The sequence below is a fragment of the Lithobates pipiens genome, unplaced genomic scaffold (genome assembly GCF_037356315.1).
Source record: "Lithobates pipiens isolate NorthernLeopardFrog02 unplaced genomic scaffold, aLitPip1_a1.2 Scaffold_3, whole genome shotgun sequence".
NCBI classification, from domain to species: Eukaryota; Metazoa; Chordata; class Amphibia; order Anura; family Ranidae; genus Lithobates; species Lithobates pipiens.
The window spans coordinates 77,241,198-77,258,286 of record NW_027507790.1 but is presented as its reverse complement, the minus strand read 5'-3'; the positions used below and the strand labels follow the sequence as shown (position 1 = coordinate 77,258,286).

Here is a 17,089-nt window from a genome sequence, read left to right as displayed (position 1 = left end):
AGATAGCTAAGGAAGATCCCATTGAAGACTTCCCTCTGAAAATGATAGTTTCATGTCTATTACTTGTCTAAATACTTGACCTGGAACAAACACACAGCTACTGAAGACAGAACCCCTGATCGGTATACTTGTTTCAAGTCAATGTACGGAAGCCTTTGGCTCAACATAACAGTTAGGCAAATAATATTTTCAAAAGGAGTGTCTAGCAATGGAGTGTTTAGCAATTTCAGCTTGTCTTCACAGTACAGGTAATGAACAAGTCGGCCTGTGAATCTAAAATTAGAGAAATAAGTAGGCTGGTATTGCTGAAATTTCTAGTTTTTGGCACTTATATTGGCTTACTAACTTTAAACCTTTTGTAGTCAAACAGAGCAAGTATATGGATCAGTAAAACCAAAAGTCCTTATCTACAGTATACACTGTATTTGTTTTGGTCACGACACTCAAAATAATAAACACGAGAAGGGCCAGCATGGAAGCCAGGCAACTTGCTCCTCAAAAGGCAGAAATTGGGGTTTGCAAAAAATAAAAAAATATTATATATATATATATATATACACACACACACACACACACACACACACACACACACACACACACACACACACACACACACACACACACACACACATACGTATGTACATAATCTATGCTATAGCATCAGTGTGATGGTGCAGCTGTCCAACGTCAGCTCTAAAACCAAGAACTGAGTCATCGCATATGACCACTGATCTCTTCGCTCTCAGTCTTCACGGAGCAGACAGCAGTGACAGTTATGCCCCATACACACGAGCGGTATTTGGATGGCTTTTCCGACGGAATTCTGCTCAAGCTTGGCTTGCATACACACGGTCACACAAAAGTTCTCGTAATTTTTAACCATCAAGAATGCAGTGACGTATAATACTACGATGAGCCGAGAAAAGTCTGATGCTTCCGAGCACGCGTCGAATTGTTTCCAAGCCCACGTAGGAATTTTGCGCAACGGAATTGCTACAGACGATCGGAATTTCCGATCGTTACTTTTTCCGCCAGAAAAATAGAGAACCCGCTCTCAATTTTTTGCTGCCGGAAATTCCACCAGCAAAAGTCCAATGGAGCATACACACGATCGGAATTTCCGACCAAAAGCTCACATCAGACTTTTGCTGGTGGAATTTATGATTGTGTGCATGGGGCGTTAGTCACTGCTTTCCAGTCTGATCCTGCAGTGCTCACTGAATCGCCAAACAAGAAAGGGGCTGGCACAACTGTGTGTGTGCTGAAAGGCGGAGCCAGCTGTCAATCAAGCACCTATTCAGATACTAATAAAATTGCCAAGCTCTTTCCAGAGCTGGAGCAACACCACCTTATCAACTAAAAATTAACTATAGCTCACTATCAGCTGATTCTGGGTCACATGAAAGCCAAAGTAAGTGTACTCCTGTGTATCATCATAAGCAAACAAGCATATTATGCCTATGACCCAACAGCTTTAATTCAAGATGACTGCACCTCTAAGGTTACATTTGAGTGCTTCCTGAATAGCAGAGACAGTGTGGCCTAGAAAACATGTATCAAAAAATGTGGAATAATCTTTGAAAAAGAGTGAAAAGTTGTAGAGTAAAAATTGTATTTAAAATGCACTTTGTACAGAGGCCTCCTTCTGCTGGAAAGATTCCATAAAGGCCATGGCCATTTAGGAAGTGGAGCTGTTTCTTTTCCGTGCACATCATGTGTGTCAGAGAATTGTTTAGACACTTGGTAAACAACTAAAGTCATCACCATTTGGCTGGGAAATCTAGCTTTCAGTATTCTATTATCACATAAAGTATACTGGGGCAGTTGGCAAATGGATAATGATTTACTTCCAGGAAGTCTGTAATGTAAACAAGACTTAAATGCCTGCCAAAAATGTACAAGGAAGTTAATTTCCACTGAAACAATACTAATAAGAAGTACAGCATCTACAGCTGAAAGAATAAATTGTGAACCCATAAAAAATGCTCTCCTTTTCTGTATGAATGATTCTTAAGATCTCATGCACAGAGAACATTTTCAGTCTTCAAAAGCACCTCTATTTAAGCTTATGTGTGTATGCATATATAGGAGTTTATAGGAAAATTAGAAGAGGAGTGTTTACTGACCCGAAAAACCCCACAAAAAAAAACAAAAACAAAACAAAAAAAAAACAACTTAAGGAGCCTTCTTGAGAGGAACTGAAAAGCAGAAAAAATGTGGAACGCACATAAACGCTATAGATGTGTTAAGTGTATGCATGCCAATGACCAGAATAAATATTCTGGCCAGTAGAATGTATTTCTGTTCAACTGCTATTACCGCCTAAACACGTGTGCAATGCACAATGTTAAGTGTGTTTTTAAGCAGCATTTTCCTGCCAGACGTTCTGGTGTTTTACGGATGCCCCATGTGCGTGAGGCCTAAATGGGTTGTGATCATCTAAATTCTAATGACAGGGGTTTTCTAAAGGCTAGAAACAAATTAAGTAATGAAAAATGCTAAATGTGTGGTATTTTGAAGAGGGGGTAGCCAGCAACTAATATTCTAATTGATATTTCAGGTGTAACAATTAATTCAGGATTGTTTTTATTTGCCCTACTGCATATATTCATCAATAACAATTTTGGTAACTTGCTGTGCAAGCATCTGTTGAAGTGCAATAGTGTCCAATTAAAAGGTTTCAGAGGACCTCATTAAAGCTTACAATACTGAAAAAAGTAATCATTTTTTTTTTAAATATTGGCCTGTATTAAAGTGTTTGTTACCCTAAATAAAAACAGATCCTGTTCCCTTTAAAGCATGTCATACCGCACAGTGCTTGTGCTGTGTCTTTTGGCCCCCTATATCACCTGAAATACCTGGTTGATCCTGCCTAGTTCTGCCCATCATGGCTGTTGAGCCCTGACACCTTGGTCAGTTTACATGCCTCCGCAGCCCTGCTCTGTCCTTCTTTGTCCTCCACTCCCTCTCCCTCCATGCCTACCAGACCCTCCCGCTGCTATAAAAACTATTCATCCCATCCCATTTGTTAAATAATGATATGTGTCCCAGTGTCTGAGCTATATAAAAAATATGCAGATTTCTACCTTATATCAGAGCGCCTCCCGGCACTCACGAGACTACTTGGCTTTCTCCTCCTCTCCTCCCAGCTGAGATCAGCTGGAATTCTTGGCCCCTCCCACTGTAGCCATCAGCCTGGGAGAGGAGAGAGACAAGGAGTCATGTGAGCCCCGGGAGTAGCTCTGAGAAAAGGTAGAAATCTTTTTTTTAAGTAGCTCAGACACTGGGATGTATATTGTTATTTAACAAATGGGATGGGATGAATATAATATAGTGGCCTAACAACCACTTTAAGCCACTAGTTTTTTGTTTTTTTATTCAATCGTTTTATATGCCTTGGCCAAATGCACATAAATCCACAAAATTATTTCTTGGGGTCTTTGAAAGCCCTTAGCAAGATGACACCACAAATGCTAATAACAAAGAGAACACCAGACCCTAAATGTCTGGAATACAAATAAAACAGGCCCCACCTACATGCTCCCTAAGGAATAAATGTACATCACTGGCACATAACCTGGAACACCAGATTCTAATTGGGATGAAATGGTGGTAAATGTAGGAGTGCACTTACTTTTTCCATGTGACAAATCTGAAATTTTGTTAACATAGCTGATAAGAATGAATATGCCATGTCAATATGATGTGTTATTCAAGGATATCACCTTTATCTGTAGAACGGTTTGACTACTTCACGTTTGCCTGTTCAAAATCCATGAAATTTGAACTTACTTTTTCATGAGTGTGTATTTGCATGCATGTGTATTCACTTTAATGCATGCCTCCACCTCTACCTTCATTCAACTGATTGTAAAGGAAAATTATTTAAAAAAATAAATAAATAAATAACAAACCGGTTATACTTCCCTTATCTGTGCAGTGGTTTTGCCCAGAGAAGCCCGATTCTACTCTTCTCAGGTTCCCCACTGGCGCTCTGGGCCCTTCCTGATAGGGAAATTGCATATTTCATATTCCTTATTAAGGTTGGCCTCACAAATGTCTAATGAAGCCTCTAATATCCTGGTTACCTTGGATGACTCATCTTATTGGAATGTGAACTGCCTATATGGACAAGCCAGCTCCCTCTCCTTCAGGAATTTGGCATTTTCCTTAGAAGGTCAATTTGCTCTGAAGGTGGGCTTGATCATTTCTTACATACAAGACCCTAGCTAGAACTTGCATGTTTAGTCTCACACCAGACCTTGCATTATGCATGCATCTGCCCGATTACTGGGCCATGCTACATACATAGATGGGACTCCATAGCGAAAAAGCATCTTTAGTCAAGTATTCTTGTGATATTTTCTTTATCTTTATCTGTATCTGTCATCAATTTTAATAAATATTATACTTTTAGGTATTTGTGTGATCTCTCTTTGCACATATCGAACACAACCACAAAAAACATGACAAAACTTCTCCCCTTTGCCAAGTGCCCCTATAGCAGGCTGTTTGCTGCGGAGGGCACCTGTGTGTGCTTGCTCCAAAGCTGGTTCAACTCAGCCCCGCCCCCCACTTCACTGGCTGTGATTGACAGCAGCAGGAGCCAATGGTTTCTGCTGCTGCATCTTAGCCAATCAGGAGAGAGAGAACTGGGTCTTGTGCACATCGCTGGATCAAGATTGGGCTTGGGTAAGGATTGAAGTGGGGGGCTGCAAACCTCCAGCCTTTACAACTACTTTAACTTTCTTTTGCTTTCACTGAGACTAAAAGGAGGAAAGCCTCACGTGAACTATCGACTGCCAGTTGCAACTTGTACCAGTTTGAATGTTGTCACAAGTGTGAATCATATGCTCCTCCTGGATGTAGAGGGCAATTTCTTTAGCTTCTGGTGATGAAAAGAGCAGTGGCGAAGCGAAACAAGGATAGGTTTATGCTGCTATGTACAGGAACTGTAAAATAAACCAATACTGTTGCTTTGCCTTGAATGGGCAAAGCATGGATTTGGTTTAAGGAACCAACTCCTGCAGCATACACATACCGTTTCTTTGATCTTTGGCTGCTCTGCTCTCTTGCCATACGCACAGAAAATATTGGGTACAGCCAGGTATAATGGAGCATGTGCCTCATCCACCTACCTTTTGTGTACCATTTCTGGTGCTTGCTGAGAAAGTCCCCAGCACTATTTAAGCTCCATCTACAGCTAATTGGAAGCAATAGAAAACTTATTTTCCTCACTCCCAACAGCAGGACAGAGCATTAGGAAGTAAAGAAAAATCAGATATGTGCTACTGTAAAAGGGGACATTAAAGCTAACAATTTTTATCTGCATTAGCAAAGCACATAATTGCTTTAACTTGGCCTTTTTTTACTCTAAAGACTGCATAACTATTATGAACATATTTTGTATAGTATGTGTGCAGTGCCTCCAATGATCTACTGTATTTTATATTGTAATGTAATTTTAAATAATGGAAATTCCATATAATAAAAGAAAAACTGAATCCGTAATACCCAAAGTTTGTGCAGAATTCTTTCCAGCATAAACAATCCCTCAGAGCACAGTATTGTTCCGAGTACAGGGCACTTGTTCAGTCAAGATCTGCTTCGTTCTTTTCTTGCCAGTTTCTACCGCATTAACAAATGCTGAGAACTCCTATACTATTACACGTTTATTTTTCTTGTAAACTCACTTGGAGATTGTTTTACAAATGTTCTGTCAGTGTAGCCAGAATAATAGCGCAAATGTTATGATATCAAGATTGGAGCAATAAAATTCAAGCTGTGAATGGTGATCCACACCACTCCCTCAGTTCTTCATATTGCTGATCTGTTTCTGACAGCATGCTAATGAACTGCATAGTGGGATTATCTGGTACTTTCCAAAGGTAATTACCCTTTGGCATCCCCCTAAAGTAATTCTGTATGGGTTTGTTCTATTCCACCCTCCTTAAATAATAAGAAGAACCTTCAGATCTGACCTTAGTAACACACACTTCCAAGTCCAGCACATTTAAATTGTACACAAATTTTAGAACTTGTTTCTTAAAGACTCCATATGCTTCTTAATCCTGGCTCAGCAGCAATAAGCATCTGTGTGAAGGACTGCCACTGTTTCAGGGGACGCAAGATGCTAAGAATCATTCATAGCAAGTTGCCAGCAATTCTTGCAAGCCGGTTAATTGAAAATTTACATAGCGCCAACCAGCAGATTTCACTTTTTATTTTTTATAAAAGCCCTATGATTGCCATCTGAAGTACAGGTTAAGGGGATGTGATCTGACAATGCTTTTACTACAGGTGCATTTACAGAAGTGCAACGAGCGTGCAGACTGTGAAGACTTAAATGTCTAAACTCTTTTCAGGTAATCGTTTAATTAGATATCAAAAGTAAGGATCAAGATGATAACCACTGGAGCCTTTCAAAAACAAGATTAAAATGAACGCACCAATATTTCTAGAATTGTAAGCTCTCCTTAGTGCAGATCTATCATAATATGGAATGGTGTTGTGCACAAAGCACTATACTACTCCCCTCTTAGCAGCATTTCACAGTGTCTCTAATATGGGTTTTTCTTTGTAAAAAAAAAAAAAAAAAAAGATGTAATTGTTAGGTGCAGTAACCCATATCGCTTCCCAATCGAGCCTCTGAAGCAGCCGGCGCTAAGTCCAGTGAAACTGGTCAGGCAACCTTTTTGACCACCTCTGATGTTGTGACCTTGCCATTTTACCTTGAGGACTTTACACATGGCATACCCTGTGATGAGAGAGAGTATTGAGTGATGAAGCACATCTGGATCAGATAAGTGCTTCTTACCTTTTGGAACATTGACTTTGCACTTGCAGGTGTATCACAGATTATGGATTCAAGGGCTCCATGAGATCTCTATTGGTAACCCTGAGCTCATACACAGACTGTGGTTTAACAATATAGTGCGAGGGAGGGAGTCCAGGACAGCAAATGTCTCTGACAATGGAATATGTGGATCTATGCAATTTGTGCTATATACTTCTTGTTTCTGACGACTGAAACCTCCTCTAGACCAGTGATGGCGAACCTTGGCACCCCAGATGTTTTGGAACTACATTTCCCATGATGCTCATGCACTCTGCAGTGTAGTGGAGCATCATGGGAAATGTAGTTCCAAAACATCTGGGGTGCCAAGGTTCGCCATCACTGCTCTAGACCATAATCACCAGCCTTTGTTGTATGGAGCTCAATACTGGGTTATTTCCATGGTCTATGCTGCAGGTGCACTTTGATTTTGGGACTTGACCTCAGTTCTATACATCAGTGGTTCTCAACTCCTGTCCTTAGGACCCACCAACAGGCCAGATTTTAAGTATTACCTTGGGGAGAAGCAGACTAGAATACTGCAATCACTGAGCAGCAACTTATATCACCTGTGACCTATTTCAATTATCCTGCAAACCTGGCCTGTTAGTGGGTCCTGATGACAGGAGTTGAGAACTGCTGCTATACATCCTGAGGAATATTCAAATATCTCATTCTTCCTGCAGTAAATCTTGCCAGCACACAGGGTGAACTCTCTACAAAGTCGTTACCACATAGGAGATGTGTGTAATCAGAAGGACTTCCTTCATTCACACACATTGAGATTTGGTCTCACTATACAACCATGAGGTGGTCATGATTTTAGACTGTATACTTGTGTTATATGTGTTTACATGTAGTTTTCTATAACTTACTTTTTTGATACTAATAAGTTCTGTCATTTATTCATTTTGGAGATGGTTGAGCAACCTCAGTTTTTTTTATTTTTAGTTTTACACAAGTAACCCATAGCAACCTGATTTTGGTTCATGATGAAGGTAATGTAGAGTGAACCCAGATGAAAAAACTGTGGAAGGCAATTTCCTCCTGTGCATGCTAGTATGGACTGGTAGAGTTAAAGCACACGGACCGCATACAAAAAAATAAATGAGAAATAAGAGTATATGTGGGGTCCTGGCTGGGAAGATCTTGACAATTGGCTGTTTGTTATAATGAGCCAAGTCTGCAAAAGGGGCTGAGGGTCTAACTACCCACCACCATAAACTAACCATTCCTCATTCACAGGCTGCTCAATTCTGTTCCCAGGAATAGGGAAAGAATGCCCTGTGTAAGCTCCAAATTACCCCACTTGCACAGGGCTATGGACTCCTTCCTTGGTTCTATGTGACATCACTAAGCCAGTTAGAAGGCGCTTAGCCCCGTCACGGAGGAGAGAGAGAGCAAGTCATATGCTAACCCATACCCAAAAGCGGTGGATATTTTTTGCCTATCCCAGGGGTCAAAAGGATTGGACAAGTGGGTATTCACAAAAGAAAGTTTCACTTTACGACAGGATTTATATTATACGTTTGCAGTGCAGAGAGTATTTGATGTGCATCTTAATATGTTGCTGTATCTTGCCATTCCTACAAAATCCCTAACTGTTCAGCCTCTTGGATAAGCCATTTGTGACCGTTTTTAAAATGAAGATGTTATGCTTCAGAACATAAAAACCTACGTGTATTTGGCTCATTTGCGTGTACTTTCTGCTATGAAAGATGTTTATTGCAAAATTTGTTCCCCTAATTGCACAGCAAAATTACATCTTTATTCTTTTCTTGCTTTTCTGAGTGCAGCTGGCTGAAGAGAGAGAGAAAAAAAAAGCTTTTATTCCTCAGTAAGCCGCGGTGATCAGTCAGAAAGGAGAAGTTACGCTTCTGTACTTTTAATTAATTCTACCTTGTATTTTGCTGGATCAGCGTCTGTTCCTTCATACCTTGAAACATTAAGCTGTCCTTTGGCACCAAAAGCCCTGTGCAGTCGGCACCTCAACCTGATTGTATTAAGCTTTTTCCTTTTAACCCACACTGGTCCACACACATTTTAATGTTTTACACTACAGAGGTTATTTAAAGCTATTCCAGGCCAAATGATCATGTAAATTAAACAGTGTGTGCTTAGTATCACTTTAAGCTCTGTAAGCAACAAGTCTTTTTCAGCAAACCCGCTAAGGGTAACCTCAAAAACTGATGGCCTGTGGTATTTCATATTTACTCAACTAAAAAGAAAATATATATTTTTATTTAATTTAATTTGCTATTTAATATTTTTGTCCTGAAAATTAAAAAGCAGAGACAATGTATGCAAAACCACTACATTCACTTTAAATGAGGAATACATATTTTCTTTATTTTTCTTTGTGATGGAAGTTAATGCCATGTAAATCGCTTACATTTTTAAACAGGAAACCTATAAATTGAATAAACAACTTTATATTACAAGCTGTACTGATGTGCTAAACCAGCAACTCTGGGTGCACAGCTTGTCCAACCACAAGTTTTAAAAATGAACACCTTGTTTTTTTTTCAATTCACGGTGAAAGTGTGGGTTTGCTCTGTCCCAAGAAGGCAATGCTATGCATTTGTAGCTGGAAAGACTTTGCTGCTGTCATAAAATTCCACTACCGTAATCATTGGTAGGCTGAGTTCATTATACTTCACATTCCTGAAACCCAATAAGCCATGTGTCCATCTGTAATCCATTTCAGTATTTACTGGTAACCCGACAAAAAAATTATTTTTATATACGCCACTGCATGAGTTAAAATCACATGAGCTTCATTCACAATCTGGTTTGGACTTTGCAAACCGTATAAGTCACAGCGACCTCCAATATAACTCGATATGTGATTAATCACAGAATACTTTGCAATTCTACTACTGTTCACAGGTTCACTCGACTAAGCTTAACTTACATTCACTGCTTGCAGTTGAATTGTGGGCAATTATCTCAACCCTTATATCTTTTGGATGGAACTTGATTGGGATACACAGTGTGAAACTGTACATTTTATGACTATAATTGGTTCATATACTGGCAGCATTTTTTAAAAATGTGAAGATTAAAATAATTCTATCCCTACAAAAATACATAATCCAAAATAAATAAGAGGCGTGCTCCAAAATCTTATAATACCTAGTGCATGAACTACTCCAAGGCTAGACAGCAACAAGATGCCAGTAAAGAAATGTGTTCTAAAAATGGTACTAGAGACACTACTTAAAGTGGATGTAAACCCTCTCATATACCCAGTGAAGTGAACAGTCTCAGATGACACAGAGATGAAACAAATCTCCCTACATATGTTTTACATGTATATCTGCTGTCTTTCCCTTTCTACATTCTTTGGAAAGTGCACACGGTGTTAGATATTTTACTTCCTCTTTCAGCAGTCACATGGTAGTCTTGGCATACATTATGTGAGAGCTGATTGAAAGAAAGCCCCCCCCTCCACATAGGCAGAGGAAGAAAGAAACATGCAGAACTGGGCTGTGAACAGACTAGCTCTCTGCTAATCTATTTATAGCAACCTCCCCGACACAAATTTCCAGCTGCTTTTATCTCCTGTGTCAAAGAACTTGTCAGAAGTTATCGTGCTGATAACAGAGGAACAAAGCAGTAGAAAGATACAGGACTTAGGGCTTTTGGGGAGAGATAGGTAAACACTACAGATATATGTGCCCAGGTCAAATTTCGTGAATCGGGTTTACATCCACTTTAATAGCCATTTCAACAGAAACCAAGCTAGAATAAGGCCCTTTATTAGGACAAGTACATAAATACTTGATTACCGTACAAAAATGTTATTTACAATTGGCACTGTGCACGTCAGAGAAAACTGTAGGTAGTATTATTGTCTTCTTCACAGCCAAAATAAGATGCTGTTTTTTATATGGTACAAGCAGTTAAAGTTGATATACTTTTTTTTGGTTACAACAAGATAGTCTTTAGGTTTTTTTTTAAGTTGAATCTGTTTGTAAGTCTAAACAGGTAAATTTTTTAAGAGTAGCTCCAGCTAAAAAAACTATTTTTATGCATTTTGCATAGCATAGATAAGGGTTAACACCCCTGTAATGTTTGTTTTGCTGTCTGTGCCTCTGTTCAGAAGATTTGACCTCACTTTCTGTCCCAATGACAATTGGATTTTGAAAATTTTGGGTTGTGGAAAAAAGCCATGGTGATAAAGCATCAGTGGAGACACCTTTTCCTATAATAACTCTTACTGGAGTGAATTTCCCTTCCTAGGGGTAGATTTCTTTGCTCTCACTTCCTGTTGTCTCTCTCCATTTGTAAGTTGGATGTTCGTAATTAGGGAACCGCCTGTAACTTAGCTCTGAGAACTGCCTTGATTGATAATGTAATTGTCCAGCTTTGAGAATAAGCAAGATCGTCAAAAAAGGCTTGGCTTTTGCAACACAATTTTCGTAACAAATGTTATCATTTTTTGGCAGCAAGTCTGCATTGTTACATGCATAACATAACACTTACCCACTGCTTGCGTGCATGATTCCTCCTTTTAAAATATAGTATAAGCTTCTTGCGCATTGTCTGATTTCTACAACAAGATGGGCAAAATAAAACACAGGCTTTAGGACACTGACCAACATATGACCCTTGTTTCAAATTTTTAACAAGGATATGGCCCTTCTGTAATAATCACAAACATATTGAAAAGCCACAGAAAATAGTAGCAGGTTGAGAGGAAGGCAATTAAAACATTATTTCCATATACAATTTTTTTTTTTATTTCACGGATAGAATTTTTTTTATATATATATCCCAGCTAGACACATCTCACGAGCCTGTGCCTATAAAAAAAAAAAAAAAATAGCTGATAGAAATATGTGTATTGTTGAGTATGAATATACTCCAGTAAGGCATCTCAGGAGCCAGTGTAAGTATCTCTGAAATAGAACAGCCAGTACTGTACAAAGCACTAGCAAATCATCTACATTAAAGAATATGTTACCCCACCATTTCATATTCTTGATATGTGCCTGCTGTACCATGTACTTAGTGTAAAATCCCTGCTGTTCCTGACAGTCCCTCTGCTTTCTTGGTAAAAACAGACCATATTAGGCATGAAAGCACAGGGTGGTCGGTTCTCTAGCTGTGCTGAGAACTCAGCCTGCTCTCCTCCAATCAGACTTATCCTGTCATGCCCCTTCTTGCACAGCTATTCACTTGGAAGACCAGTGTAGTGCTGTTTCTCCTCCCCCAGTTCTTGAAGATCCTTATGCAGCTAAGACTGGAGGTTATGTGATCACTGATAAAAAATGGAAAAGAAACGTTTTTTCTTTTTTAATATGCAAGCACAAGTATTTTGCGCTTCATTTCTGTTTTAAACTGAATTGGTTGTTTTACAGGGTAAGTGTTCCCATACCGTATACTTTAAGCACAATATAAGCCCATCTCCCACTATTCTGTAAGGCTTAATGTACACGGGAAGTTTTACAACCTCCCCTGAATGATCTAACTTGACAGATGGTAAACGACATTTAAAAACATCCGTTTTGCCGCATTTATAAGTGTTCTTTTTTTTAAAAACGGCTGTAAACGAAACATGTCTAAACATGAGTTACCGCATTTACACGCGTTTACAAGCTGTTACGGGGCATTTGGCGTTTCAAATGCCTCTGAACATCTGTCCTGAACGCATTTTTTTTTTCTTTCCAAAAAATGCTTCTAAACTCAACTGCCCAGAAACAACTATAATAGATCCTGTGTACATGTACTGATAAGATAGCAGAGGAGAGTTTGAGGGCAGCTGAAAAAAACGCCCAACTGCTCCTAAACATCCATTTACCAGCATCAGTGTACATGAGGCCTGAAAATATTGATTAGTCTTACGAACTTTTTTAATATTTTGTTTTTTCCCTATGCATAAGGCTGTTTTCCCTTTTTTTCCACAAAGTAAGGCTGTTTCTAAATCTTTTATTTTGCTAATATTAAAACATTAAAAGTAATTGTCCAATCAATGAAGGTTATTATTTTGTTATTAAAAACTTTACAAATGTGATTTCCAGCACACTTACATTTTAATATTTTCATGGTACTGCTTGGTGTCTGACGGCTGGTTGTACAATGGCTGCAATGAAAATCAATAGACGATTATCTACATAAATCTGCTGTGTGCTCTATACACCACAAACTAAAAGTTCCAAATCTCAGGACTATGTGAATGGAAGACAGAACTACTGCACATATAAAAGTGTCCTAAACAATATTCTAGTGATGGGGTACCATTAATGTGACATACCAGTTCTACATGAGGTCCCAGTCCTTCCAGTATCCGGTGAGCGGCCTCTGCTTTTTTCTGAAAACACAAACAGGTCTCATAAGATCTTATGTCTTTATGATACTGATGCTGTAATATAACATAAGATGGCAATGCAAGTATCATCTCTTGTGGAGAGCTCTTTATACTGCAGTTCACAGTGCTGATGTTGGTTTACAAGTTCACAGCAGGCGAAAGGCAATGTGTGAGTAGAATATATACTATATCATGACAAGCTTAAATAAGTAACCATAGATGATACTAAAGAACTGCAATTCTCCACATGCATTTCTCTATTGCCATATACTGCCTTTAGGGCCTGTAGACATTAGTGCATTGTGGAACATTTGTCAAAGTTAATGTGTGCTGCATTAAGGTGGTCCAGTCATTTCCAACAAGCATGCCAACGCACATAATACAGGATATGCTCCATCTTCCCACCGCAACAACACATTTCCATTCATTCATATACATATATCAACATATCTACACACAACAGATTTTCTTGCATTGTGGTGTGCAGCCCAAAAGAACTGCATGTACCTTTTATTTGTTAGTTAAGGCCTGTTTAGGACTAGGGATGAGCTCCAGCGTGTTCGCATACTCCACATGCAGAGCCGGCCAGGAAGTCGGCGCAGCACTGCGCTAATCACAGGCAGCGAGACATTTTCTGATCTCTGCAGCCGCACATCGGGGCAATGTCTCACTGCCTGTGATTAGCGCAGTGCTGCGCTGACTTCCTGGCGGGCTCTGCACGTGGACCATGCGAACACGCCGGAGCTCATCCTTATTTAGGACCCTTTCAAAGAAAAAAAAAAACACACAAAAATGCACATTGCCTGTGAGGTCTGAATGGGCTCTTATTGAGTAAATTATAGAGATATGTAAAATGAAAAAATTCCCTGACCTCTGTTTTCCCATCTGCCCAATTTTTCTATATTATTCATCTCATTATTCATCTATTATTCATCATGTAACTTATCATTATACAAGACAGCCACAAAATAGAAATTCAATATTTAAAACAAAACATTCCACAAGCACAAAATTATGGCAATTGGCCTCTCCCCACTGCAAAAATAGGAGCACAGCTGACAATTTTATGGTTTGTATACAAGGCTTAACAGGGCAAAAATGAAAAATGAGCTCGCTACATTTCGGTAGTAGAGTAAGGAAACCACCTAGTGGTCATCTGTCATAATGCAACACAAAAAAACTGACTTTTTTTTTTTACAAAGAGATTTATTATTTTATTAACTCATGTCCTCATACAAACTAAAATATGAAATGTATATAAATTAGATGGAATTCACTGAAATGCTGGCACCACTGTCATACCATTAGATGGTAAGCTTTTAGATTGTAAGCTCTAATGAGCAGGGCCCTCTGATTCTGCCTGTATTGAATTGTACTGTAACTGTACTGTCTGCCCTCAAGTCCTGCATGAACTGTTGACACTATATAAATTTGGCATAATAAGAAGAATTATCGGTTTAATCTTTTTCCTAAAGTGACACTCACTACACCATATACCCTTGAACTCCAAAAATAATCCATATACATCCACTACTTATTGGTCCTCTAATTTATTCATGAAATAACTTCTTACTATGTTCTCTGCCTCCAAGTTCCTGAACCTCTTTTTCCACGCATCCATTTTTTATTTATTTTTGGAATTGGCAGTGATGTTAGTTGCTGTATGCACACTACAAATACCATAGTCCGCAGTCCCTGGTCCATCTTAGGAGCGAGCTTGAGGGGGCGACTATGTTCCTACATACAGTGAGACAATGGAAAATGAACATAGCCTCCCTCTAACACGAAAATGTGCAACAGTGCCACTGATAGACTATCAATTTCCAAAGCAGTGGTACAGCCTAACTGCCTTTCTAATAAAATAAAAAAATCCAGTACACTTATAAAGCACTGCTGTGTGGTTTATAAATGTGTTTTGCACTTGCTTCAAGAAACCCTATTAATTCTAATTAATGGGAAATAAGAAATGTGGCAGGAGTAAAAAAATAACTCTTAAATGACAGTAAAAATATCCCTGCGCTATCGTAAATATAATCTACCTAAAATCAAATTAGGGTTGCAGCAGAACACCGACAGAGGTATAGACCCTACCACTGAAAAGTATAACGCAAAATCAAATAGATGGTGCTGCGCTCCCTTAAACCAATAAGCTAAATAAATTAATCCATATAAAGTGCTAACAAATAAATAAATGTACATAAAGTATCAGTGGATAGACTCTGATTAACGTGACCAATCGTGATCGGTGATTAAAGTGACTAGTGCAAGCAAAAAATTACAATATAAAATAAATATATATATGTGCAAAAAACTAAAAAATCGCATCAACCAAAACAAGGTCGGTGTGTTTTTATGCGACTTTGTTTTGGTTGATGCGATTTTTTAGTTTTTTGCACATATATATATTTATTTTATATTGTAATTTTTTGCTTGCACTAGTCACTTTAATCACCGATCACGATTGGTCACGTTAATCAGAGTCTATCCACTGATACTTTATGTACATTTATTTATTTGTTAGCACTTTATATGGATTAATTTATTTAGCTTATTGGTTTAAGGGAGCGCAGCACCATCTATTTGATTTTGCGTTAAAAAAAAACTCTTATGCCCTGTAAACACGACAAGTTCTCCTGTCGGAATAAACTCTGAAGGCTTTTCCGACGGAGTTTCGATGGAATTCCGCGAAAATGTCTTGTGTACACACAATCACACCAAAGTCAGATCGTCAAGAACGCGATGACGTACAGCAAGTACGACGAGACTAGAAAAAGGAAGTTCAATAGCCAATAGCTTCTGTCTCGTACTTGCTTCAGAGCATGCGTCGTTTTTGGTCCGTCGGAAGAGCTTACAGACGAGCGGCTTTCCTTTAGGAAGTGGTTCGGTCGGAAATATTTGAACATGTTCTATTTCTAGGTCCGTCAGAATTTTTGGGGAAAAAAAGTCAGATGAGGCATACACACAATCGATATATCCGATGCTAAGCTTCCGTCTGACATTCCGCTCATGTGTCTACGTGGCATTACATGGCTTGAAAAAGTTAATGTAAGGGTGCTCTCAGTGTTCTCAGCAGTTGTGGGACAAGGTTATTCAGCAGCCAAAGTGAAGATGACAAACTGCATCTCCATCACTGTACCCCCTCAGATGCTACTGTGGTGGGAACTAACTACATGAGTAGTGACAGCAGAAGAGAAAAGTGGAGAGAACAAGAAGGAGGTGCCGGCTGTGCTCTCCCTTTCCAGCTCCTTCCTCCTGTCAAGAGCTGGCACAGGACTCCTGTCAGATCGGGAGTGTGCAGGGTTTGATTACCCACCAAAGATCTGCAGTTTCTGCTGCTGGGACAAGAGCAGTCTATAGAACTCCTGTATCAAGCAGCATTACTCTGACAAGAGGGAAGGGTCAGAGGAGGGAGAGTGCACAACCCACACCTCCTCCTGGCTCTTACCTCCTCTCTGCATCTGTAGGGAGCTCACTGTCACTAATCCTCAAGCAAGTTCTGCAGCATCCCCCTTCTTCACAGTCCCTTTTGCATCCTCCCCCCCTTATGCTGTCCCTGGTTCTCAGCAGTATTAGGTAGAGCAATGGTTTTCAACCTTATTGAGACCAGGTCCCAATCAATTTTTCCAAAACTTTTCATGCCCCAACAGTAAAAATATGTTTATTCTCACAAAATAAAAGTATGGGAGTACAAAATATGAAACATTTTGAAAGGTTCTGGATTAAGCTGGGTGTCACTGTGGGTAATGGGTACTGTGGGAAGGGGAGGGTTAGGGCACTCTGCAGCAGACTGGGTGGCCCTGTAAGCAATGAGGTTTCTGAAGGGAGATGGTGGCAACTATGGCGGATGGGTCTCTGGAGGGCACTGGGGATTTTGCAGGAGACTGGAGGGCACTGTGGGGGTGCTGGAGTGACACTTTGAGAAGTTGGGCAATACTGTAGGA

General features: G+C 39.4%; 1 protein-coding gene across 18 annotated transcripts in view; it reads right to left on the bottom strand.

Annotated features, from left to right (window-relative positions):
* The window catches only part of NCOR2 (nuclear receptor corepressor 2), a 640,543-nt gene that overhangs the window by 308,292 nt on the left and 315,162 nt on the right, over positions 1 to 17,089 (bottom strand). For all 18 annotated transcript variants that reach the window (XM_077461835.1, XM_077461842.1, XM_077461827.1 and 15 more), the window contains exons 7-9: positions 13,095 to 13,151; positions 12,871 to 12,923; positions 11,324 to 11,390 (exon numbers count right to left, since the gene is read on the bottom strand). In XM_077461835.1, coding sequence (XP_077317961.1) covers positions 11,324 to 11,390; positions 12,871 to 12,923; positions 13,095 to 13,151 — 177 coding nt within the window. The remainder of the gene's footprint in view (positions 1 to 11,323; positions 11,391 to 12,870; positions 12,924 to 13,094; positions 13,152 to 17,089) is intronic.